The sequence below is a fragment of the Rutilus rutilus genome, assembly GCF_951802725.1.
Source record: "Rutilus rutilus genome assembly, chromosome: 7".
Taxonomy (NCBI): domain Eukaryota; kingdom Metazoa; phylum Chordata; class Actinopteri; order Cypriniformes; family Leuciscidae; genus Rutilus; species Rutilus rutilus.
This window is the reverse complement of record NC_140221.1, coordinates 14,844,573-14,855,375: the sequence shown is the minus strand read 5'-3', so window position 1 is coordinate 14,855,375 and position 10,803 is coordinate 14,844,573. Positions and strand designations below refer to the sequence as shown.

The 10,803-nt window shown below is 41.9% G+C and overlaps 1 protein-coding gene across 1 annotated transcript in view; it reads left to right on the top strand.

Moving 5' to 3' along the window:
• Window positions 1–7,972: 7,972 nt before the first annotated feature.
• The window catches only part of pappab (pregnancy-associated plasma protein A, pappalysin 1b), a gene marked incomplete at its 5' end in the record, with an annotated part of 107,818 nt that continues 104,987 nt past the window's right edge, over window positions 7,973–10,803 (top strand). Inside the window, one exon of the mRNA XM_084413222.1 lies at window positions 7,973–8,354. Coding sequence (XP_084269348.1) covers window positions 7,973–8,354 — 382 coding nt within the window. The remainder of the gene's footprint in view (window positions 8,355–10,803) is intronic.

Below are 10,803 nucleotides of genomic sequence, written 5' to 3'. Positions count from 1 at the left end.
TCTTCATATATGATCATGGAGCTCAACCTAAGTGACCATAAGCTTCTTGGTCACCACTTTAACCTAGGGCCTTCTCCATCGATTGCTCAGTTTGCTCTGTGCACCCCAGCCGTTTCAGCGGTACAGCGGCAGTGGCATGCGGACATAACATCTCCGTTCCTTTCTTCAGGGAACGAGGGTTACATACGTAACCGAGACATTCCCTTTCAGTCAGTCACTACGAGTTACGTCAGAGACTGACGAATGGGGGTCCCAATCTAATCTCGCCAATGCGGCTGTCTTCCAGTGTCCTGCGCAAGCCCCAGCTCCTTGTCGTAAGGTTAGCATGAGTGAAGGGCCAGGCTAACGCAAGAATACCAAGGTACACTGGGTAGCATATCCCAGATGGAATATGTGACACAGCGCCTACCCGCAGGGAGGACTTAGAATACACATATGACCCGAGTACGGGATGCATATGGAGAACTCAGAGGTATCCAGCCCGCAGGGTGAAATGCTTCAACCTCGAGATGGCAAGAGGGGCCTTGCCGAGGGAAAACACATGCTCGGAGGAGACTTACCGTGGAATATACACATGTGGGGGTTGCCTAACCGGGGAACCATGCACATGGAGGCACCTAACCGATCACGAGGGCTGACCAATCGGGCATGCACTCTGGTGATGGCATCAACTGTGCAGGAGGAACTCAGGATCTATGGAGAACTCATCTGAGTAAAATAGCACACGTATCCAGTCCGTGGAGTGGAATGGCGCAGAAAGCGATGACACCAAGCAGGTCCTACTAACTGGCTACTGGGAGTGAGTACATGAGAGGACACTGGCTCTACACGGAGATTGTAGAATCTTGCGAAAATCCAGCCTGCAGCTCTACAGATGTCTGTTAGCGAGGCACCATGTGCTACAGCCCAGGAGGAAGCCACACTCCTGGTGGAGTGTGCCTTCACCCCTAGGGGGCATGGCAGGCCCTGCACCTGGTAAGCCAAGACAATTGCTTCCACTATCCAGTGAGACAGCCTCTGCTTGGAGAGAGCCTTTCCCTTCAGCTTCCCACCAAAAAAGACAAAGAGCTGGTCTGAGGTCCTGAAATACTGCGTTCTGTCTACGTAAGCGCGCTTGCAGGTTCACCACCTGATCCCTGAAAGGAGTGGTGGGAACCTTGGGCACATATCCAGGTCGGGGTCTCAAGATGACTTGAGAGTTAGCCGGCCTGAATTCCAGGCATGCTTAGTCAACCGAAAATGCCTGCAGGTCCCCTACCCTCTTGATGGAGGCCAAAGCAACCAGGAACGTCGTCTTCATAGAGAGGGACTTAAGCTCAACTGAGTGCAATGGCTCGAATGGCCGCCATGGTATAGTGGACTCCCCAAAAGCATAGCTGAGTCTGATAGTTCGTGCTAGCCAGCGGGACAGATTGGGAAGCTCTAGCCAGGCTCCCAAAAACTGAACCAGCGGGGTCATGTGAACTACAGGCGTACCCACGATGGGGCAGTGAAGCAGAATGTCCTGAAGTGGGGGCGCGGTCATGTTCCGCGCCCTGACAGAGGAGGCCAGGGAAGGACGAGCGTTCCACGGCAGTCTGCTCTGACAGGGGTCTGGCGACAGAGGAGGACGAGAGTGGCGAGGTATAGCGTCACACACTGCCATCCGCGACCTCTTGGGGCTCGAAGGAAGGGGAGTTAGTTATTTTTTTAAGAGAACAAAAGATTTTCCCCCAGCCCTCCGCCGGGGGAAGGAGTGGTCCTGCCACCATCTCCTGAAAAGAAATGAGGCCTAACTCCGAGCTGCCAGTCTCAGTCCCACGGAGATGGGTTGTGGCGCCTTCCTGCAACGACCTCCTTGCTTGGGCCCGGGCGAAGGCTACTATGTGGGCCGAGCAGGAGGGGTGGGAGCCGCAGGAGGGCGCCCTCTGCTTCTGGGCGGCCGAGAAATGTTGGGCAAGTCCTCGACTGCACCACCGAAGAGCCCAGCCTGGGATATGGGAGAGTTGAGAAAACGGGTTCTCTCAGCCTCCCACATATCAGCCAGGTTGAGCCACAGCTGGCATTCCTGGACCACACATGTGGACATCACCTGACCCAGGGAATGCGCAGTGACCTTTGTTGCCCATAGAGCGAGGTCGGTAGCAGTGCGCAGTTCATGCATGAGTCCTGGGTCAGCTCTGCCCTCGTGCATGTCCATGAGTATCCTCGCCTGATGGACTTGAAGGATGGCCAAGGCATGCAAGGGAGGCTATCTTTAGGCTTTCACCACGAGAGTGGCAGAGAATTTACAGGCCTTGGAGGGGTGCTTAGGGTTGCCACACCAGGTGGAAGCGCTCTGGGGACACAGTTGCATTGCCACAGCGCGCTCCACCGGGGGGACCCCATTGGCCGCCGCGCCGTAGAGGGCAGAGAGGAAGAAAGGCACTCGGGAGGGCCAGTGGGTGCCACTCCAACCCGATGCTCTCAGCTGCCCTGGCAAGCATAGCCGGCAGCTCCGGATCCGGCTCGGACAACGCTGGCACTCCCGAGGGAGGCAACGCAGCCGAATCGTCATCTCCAGAAGAATCAAACCTGTCTTGTGATGCTGTAAGCGACATGGTGTCATCCACCGAAGCCCCGAATGAAACACTGGGTCCCCTTTCAGCAGTGATGAAGCGCCCAGGGGAGAAACACGAGCTGCGTGCAAGCCACTGCACAGACCAGCAGAAAGATCGTGAATCCACTGAAACGCGCCGTCACGCCAACACCGACTGAAGAGAGAGTAGCTTGTAGATGAAGGCGAAAAGAAGCACATAAACACTTCAGCTCCGAAGCAGAAACATAATGCGAGATTGCACTCACGGCTTCTTTTATACCCACGCGGTGGGGTATTTTCATACCATTGGCTCGATTTCTAATAACTCGAAGGTGATAGTGCTCTCTAGCGAAACCCCCATTCGTCAGTCTCTGACGTAACTCGTAGTGACTGACTGAAAGAGAACTATTGCCACCAATCGTCTCTACGATCAACTTAGCTCACGATGCTTTTGAGAAACACAGCCCTGGTTGTTCCAAACTTATTTCATTAAGGATTATGGAGGCTACATGCTTCTGTGATCCTTCAATGCAGCAGATTATTTTATATTTTTTGTAGTCTTCCCTAGATCTGTGTTTTGACACAATCCTGTCACTGCGCTCTACAGGCAGTTCTTTTGGCCTCTTGGCTTGGTTTTTGCTCCGATATGCATTTTCAGCTGTTAGACCTTTTACTGAGAAGTGTGTGACTTTACAAATCTTACCCATTCAATTGAATTCGCCACATATTAACATCTACGAGTGAAATTGTGCTCCTGAGCTAAATTTTAAGTGTCCCAGAAAGGGGTATAAATACTTATGCAATGTAATTATTTCAGTTTTTTATTTATAATAAATTTGCTAGTTAAGTTTAAGTTAAGTAAGGCTCAAATGGAATCTGCATCTGCAAAAACTCCATGGAAAGCTCCACAGATTTCCACAGAAATGGAATTCACAAAATTCTATACACATCCCACACCCTCTCTGTTTTTTATTTATTTATTTGTTTTGCACATTTTGGCTATGCTTATGGCAACCGACGAGTGTAGTAGCTTTCAGCTGTTTAAGATGTTTTTTTAAACATGTTCATGTTCAAATCCTTCAAAATTCCACATTTTCCACCACAATGTAGAAAATGCAAAATGTTAAATAAGTAAATAAATCACAGATTCAGTCTGGGCCTGGTTATATAAGAATCTTCCATTTAGTTAATACAAACGTAGTTTGCCAACAAATACCAATTTCATGACCGTACCATTCATTCTGATTATTTTGCCAACACCATCCCAGTGACAACCACTTCATGCAAATGAGTTTAAATGAATATGCTGTTCCATTACTCACTACAAAATGTTGCATTGGACTGAGTACAGGGTTTTTCCAGAGTCTCCCTAACTACAAATTGATCTTTTCCGTTGGGGGAACACCTTGATCTCTGGAATGAATGAGAAATGCCCATATTCCTTTATTGGATCAGATACAATAGATGTCAGAACATGCGTCCCACGCCTTTTTTATGATTGTTATCTTTTGAAAGATGGGTACAATAAACACCAGGTGGATTTTCCCCTACCACACACACAAACACTTGTTCCCACACGCGCTTGTTCACACATGTGCTTGCTTTTTGCTTTTATGTGGACAAGTTGTTTTTTACTGCCAATGAATATTATAACTCGTAATGGTCCACAAGTACAAAAATGACAGTAATTTTTATTACACAATTACAATGTTTAAAGCTTCTATCTGAGCCAGCCCTTTGTGGAGGTGCTGGAAAATTCCACAAAGATTATTAATATGTATTTGCAGTGAAGGCAAAGCCAAAAAAGAGAAAATCAAGGTCTTGTATAAAAGACCAAGTAAAAATTCCAGTGTTGAGTGAGCATCAAATACATTACGGAATCGTTATGCTCAGCATCAGCAAAAAGATTAAGTGTTTGGTTAATTGCTCTTAGACATTTAGTTGTAGTAGGTCTCCAGGTAGGAGACAAGCCAAGATCAATTCAAATTAACTGACTTGCATTTCCTGATTGCAGATGAGGGAGTAAGCAGAGAGTAAAAACTGGGATATGTACGTCATTGATGACATCTTCAGTCTACGCAACCTGCTGTTAATCACAATACAGGACCAGTGCAGAGCTCTCTTAATGTTATCTTTGAATGATTTGTAAAGTTTAATTTCTTTAATGCAGTGAGCACCCTACTAAAAATGCTGAATGTAAAGCCGTGAGTCAGTGTTCTACAGTCCAATAGCAAAACCAGAGCAGATAAATGATAACATCATAATTGACTGCACAAATCCTTTCGCAAGACCACCACAAACCTATATGCCATCTTTTGGTGACACATAAACATATATATTTCTCAACAGTAGTAGTAGCACTAAATATTTAACAATGCAAAAGACATATCATAATAGTGGATTTAATACAGTCAGGAAGTCAATTAACAAAAATATTAACCCACTGCATCTCACATAAGAGGACACAAAATAATATCATTGCTCATCTCTGCTTATGGAATATGGAATATTATGCATTTAAAGCAAAAGTATAACAGGGATCTACATCAAGTTTTTCAAATGACCTAAATATTTGACTGATCAACTGATATGACTAATCACAAAGAATTAAATAATATTTTTCTTTACATATTTTGGATATTCAACTAGTTGTTACAATTGTTTAGATGTGATAAAATCCTGTGTCAGCACCTGTGATTCATGTTAACTTTTTTACCAACAACCTGATAAAATAGATGCACCGCATTTTGCTGAAGTCAGAAATGGAGAACTCCACTGAGAATATGTTAATAAGAACATTTACATAAAAAGTAGATGCTTTCATCCAAAGCGACGGAGCATTCAGTGTATACTTCTATATATTATATTTGTAAGTGCATGTATCATTAGCAAATATGAACACTCTAAACTCAGTAACACACTCTTTTTAGTCTGAACATTTTGTTCCTGCTGCCCTTATTTGTTGTTGATGTTAAAGAGCAAATAATGAACAATAAATGCAGTTTCTTTCTCCCCAGTAAAACCAGTAGGTTGCTTTATATAAGATCAGTTATAGCAGGGAAAATAAATGAAAGAATTCTGAAACCATTGAACTGAACTATTAAATAGGTTTGGACAGGTAAAAAGAAGTTGCTTCCTTAAAATTTTCTTACGTCACTTCAGCTTAAATTACATTAAACTGACTTTAAAAATGAGTTGAATCATGTATAACATAAAAAAGTGCATGAACATATGTTGTCATAACTTATTGATCATATAATTGTTTACAGTGTACCAAGTTATACCGTAAATTAGGCAGGAAGTATTGTGCTTAAATGTATGCACCCCAAATAATATCTTTGTGATTCAGTGCTGCACCTCCTGATCCTTTTAATGAGTTTTATTGCTGCATCCATTTCAAGTGATAAGAGATAAGGTATTTTTGGAGGATCATTGTAAAACCTTCCTGAGCAAAGAGCTTAAAGTGATTTGGACATCCTGCTGAATATGGTTGAAAGTAACTTTGAGGTAAGAACCTGCCGAATGAGGGGCTCTAAAGTGGCTCACCCCAGGTTTCCCGCTGGTCCTTTAGCACCAGTGCCCATTGATATTCAGCAGTATTGACGTCACATGTTTGCAAGGAGTCCCTCTGCAGCTGAGAGAACCAGAACACTGAGATCAAGAGCAGACGATGTAGGAAGTGCATTTAGTCATTTTCCAGGCTCCCTCTGCTGCTGACATTCAATAAGGAAAAGCAATAAGAGGGTGCAGCAGGACTCTGGCTGGAAATGCTTTGATACTCTGTTATAGGTGTCACATATGTATTCAGATCTGTCACTCTTTTCCCTACTGTATGTGCTTCCTATTATTCATCAGCGCTATATGATCCCTAAATTTGTCTGTTTATTCATATGAGTGTCATTTCGCAAAATGCTTAAACAAATAAAAAATAACAATTAAACATTTAATTTATTCAGTCAGACAAAGAATGTCTTGCTATGTGTTAAGTGGTAATGCTATCATTATTAGTATTCTTTTTTTTTTTTTTGTAAGTAAGAGAGTTGAAGACAGTTTATCAGACATTTATCCATTGTTATCCTTGTCTTTTAAGGTCTCAACAAGGTGTTTTTTAGAACGAGAAAATATAATTAATTAAAAAGAAAAAAGAAAAAGAAATGTGCTTGTCCTTCAGAGTTCATCATGAAAGGATGATATCTTTTTTCTTTTTTTTTTATAAATTGTAGATCATATACCAAATATATAGGGAAAGTAAATAGAAAATATTTACTGGGGACTGGTCAAAAAGGCATCACGGAGAAAGAAATATGTTTACCATTATTATTATGTTGATGGATGTCGTCTTTTCCCTTAGTGTCAGCTTATTCACACATAGTCCTATATATCTATGATGCACACAAAAAGCATCCTTTTCTTGAAATCTTGATCATCTTGTCAGCTTGTCTCGTTCTCCCGATCAGCAGCCTGTGTTTGTCTTTTGTCAGTCTGCTTCCCCAGCCAGCGCTGCGCACGTTAATAGGTCGTTGTGGACAAAGGAAAGAACAATACAAACATTTAACGTGCTTGACCATATTTTTGTGTTTTCTTGTGGTTTTATTGAGAGTTCACCGTGTAGCCGCTAGAGGGTTCTCAACGCAGCGGTGCGCAAAATAAAAACACCGTCCCGGTTCAGATATAAGCACTGAGAAACACATCAGCGAGCAGAGCAGGTTACCTTCGACTCCTGTCAGAATGAACCCAGCTATTCGCACTATGCCTTCGGCCAAATAAAAACAGTGTGACGTAACGACGAGTTGCCTGAAACATGTAGTATCATGTTTGACAAATCATATATTTTTATTTCCATTCGTACGAGACAAGACCGGGAATATTATGTGTTAGTTGAACTTATGCTACGCGAATTCCTCTGAAGAAATTCATGCCGGGCGGTCTTGCCAGTGACCCCGTTCAAATACTCACACATGTAGGCTTCGCGTATAGAGTTGTGCAATGTGCATGTAATATGTTTAAGAAACGCGTTTTTACCAAGTTTATTTGAAATGCGGATGAAGAAAAAAGTGAAAGGGAAATGATTTTGACCTCTCCACACTGATTGATTACTCAGTCATCCATGCAGTTTAATGGGATCCATTCAATTGGGAAGGTGGAGCACTTGGATGAATTAACATATTCCTTTCCCCCCTCAATCTGTGTTGAAGTGTCTTTGAAAGGGGCAAGGAAAGGGGGTCGTGGCTTAACATTATAAAGGAAAAAAAATAAGACAGCATTGCCGTCTTGGTTGGTGTTGAATACGCGTCTTGACAGGCTTTTGTAAAAGCAAAAGACCGGGAAAGATCTCCAAAGACGAGCGCTATTTAGTATTTTGAAATAATCAAATCCCCTATCCATTGACAAAAAATCTCTTCTCTCCACTTGAAAATGAAACTTTTGCCCATTTACACTTGGCTCCTATGCCTTTTGCTTTTTATCGTGTGCTTGGGATCTGAGTGTGGGACTCCACGGCGAATTGCAAGGTCTAAAAGAGACTTGGTACGCATCAGGGAAGCCAGAAGTACCTTCCCAGGAGCTTGTGCCACACGCCTGCCTCGGGGCAAACGCTCACTTCCCGGGATAGATCGGCGCTCCCCTCGCCTGTCACAGGCGGGGGAAAACAGCCCAGGTCGGCGGAGGGCTGTTTACTTTACCGGTCGAGGAGACCAACTGCGTCTGAAACCCAATGCAGAGGTGCCAAGGGGTAATTTCACCCTGGAAATGTGGATAAAACCTGAGGGTGGGCAGCGCTCTCCAGCTGTTATCGGAGGTTTGATTTGCTTAATTATGACTTGCATTATATTCACTGCAGACATCATTTCATAGTGTAAGTGTAGCATGCCTGCGCTTCATAAATCACCTCCAGCTTTCGAATAGTTGCATAAACACTTGCCACTAACACTTCTTTATATCACTTTGACTATTTATGAGCATGTAGCCTACTGAGAATAGTTCACAATAACTGACCTCTCCAAAGACGGCATATGGAGATGCGCCTTTGCTGTTGTTTACTAGCAAAAACTCTCTTGGGTTCTCTTTTGCATGCGATTGGCAGGTTATCGCCACCCAACTTTTGGTTGCATCTTGTAGTTTTAACGTTGCTGATTTAAATTGCGTTTCTTGTTATCAATCTTTGGACGGTTTGTTGTAATATCGAGAGAAGCAATTGCAATACCCCAATATGTTGGTTTGATGTTTAAGTCTGTTACGAATGGCGTTTTAAGAATTGTATTTGATTATTTATTTTTCTTTTCTTTTCTTTTTTTCTTTACATCTTTAAAACGGCAAAGTGTCTGCGAGAAATTTGCGATAGCGGCGTAGTCTGTAGATTTTTCTCTATGATGCTGTATGATTAAATGTCTGTGTCAGAAATCGCTTAAACAAATACGTCATCCCTTTGATGCATAGGCTACTGTGCTTCTTACGTGCGCTGCTCTGCACTAAATAGGCTACTACATACACCCTATACCAAACTGACATTACAGCGGATTCTTATTTTTCTTTAGTCATAATGTATGCTTATTCTTAATTGTGTGTTTTATTTAAAAAAAATGTTTTTCAAGTATGTATTTCCCACTAACGAAGCGCTTATAGTTTATAATCGAATAACAAAATTCGTACGTTTATTTTTTCTTGAAAAATATCTACTTAAGCACATTACGCATTATTCTTATGAGGATGGAGTAGCATATGTGGGCGTGTTAGTTGCTCGGTTGTATTTTTTTTTTTTTTTTTTTTTTTCTTCAAACAAATCTATGTGATTTCTTTTTTCCCCTCATCCCTTCTCCAGCCAACAGAGAGCGTAATACCCGTGGAGTCGGTTTATGAATCCCGCGTGCACCCTATGAACCTCTATAGCACGCAGTTTTGTGGGAACATAAACGAAAATGTACTGTAATGACACAAATCAAATCATTCTTATTATCTCTCTAAAATGCTTGGGGTCACTAAAAGTATAAATAAAAAGCAAAGCCACGTGTAGTTGTTGAAAATGTATGTAAATTAATAGATTTGTTAGCTGTAATTACCAGGCTCCCTGGTCTCTAATAGTTTCTCTAAAATGCCATTAGAAATCTACAACAGAACCACAGTGCAGTCTGTATTTTCACAAACACTGCATGTTTATGCTTATAGAAATTAAATTTAAAAAGTACTTAAAAAAAAAAAAAACATTACAAGATTAAAATTGTATAAATAATTAAATAAATCATTCTTAATTAATGAGACATGGACATGCAATTCAGTGGTAGATTTCAAGATGAATTATTTCAATTGCAAATCATAGACTCAGGACACTGAAAATGAATGTTATTGCATACAGTTGGGTACATTGTCTTTAAATAAGCTTTATATCTCCAGAGAGCTGCATGTTAATGGATTGATTGAATACATCTTGTCAGTGAGTCATCTAAAATTAGTCCACTCCTCTGTCCTCACAATGATCTTCTTAGTCACAGTAACATTAAGAAGCAACGAGGGGGCGCTGGCAGAGTTTATATACTGTAGCTTCTCCTACTGCAAATGTTCAGCAATACAAATACAATGTTCAGCAAATTTCGCTTTAAACAAAGCATTAAATGTTTGTGGTCCATGCAACTAAGTTGTGGCCATCAGATTGACTGTTAGGTTTTAACCCACAAATATGCTTTATTTGTAATCAGGAGTCTTCAGGTATAGGAATAAGAGAAGGGAATGCTTTAAGTGTCAGTCCAGATGGAGGAAGCTATAAAATTAGTGCCTTGTCCATCCTTTCTTCAAGTGGTTTTGTTATTGCTTCTTCTTGTAAAGATATTACAGTCCTTGCCACAGAACATCATGGAATAGACTCGGCAGTGCAGTCAATCAGATCCTCAGATGCAAGAACGCTGAGCGCACAGAGAGGCACTGAGCCTATTCTCAGACAGATGCCTTTTTTACTAGAAGTTTTACAGCATGTCTGCTGACGTTAAGCGGCGGCAACTGTTCATCTGAAATTTTACGCAGTCTGATTTTAAATAGAAATGTTTACACTTAACTTTTTCTTTCATTGTTGTCTTTGAGGTCTTATAGTACACAGTGGGATGGGATATTTTATGGCACATTACAATAAATTAATAAGCACCTCATAAAACTGTCAATAGCACCACTTAGAGGTTTGTAATGATGGCCATAAAAATGTAAATATTCAATTATCATGTTACCAAACAGGATGATTTATGTTTGTCTAATGTTGTTGTTAA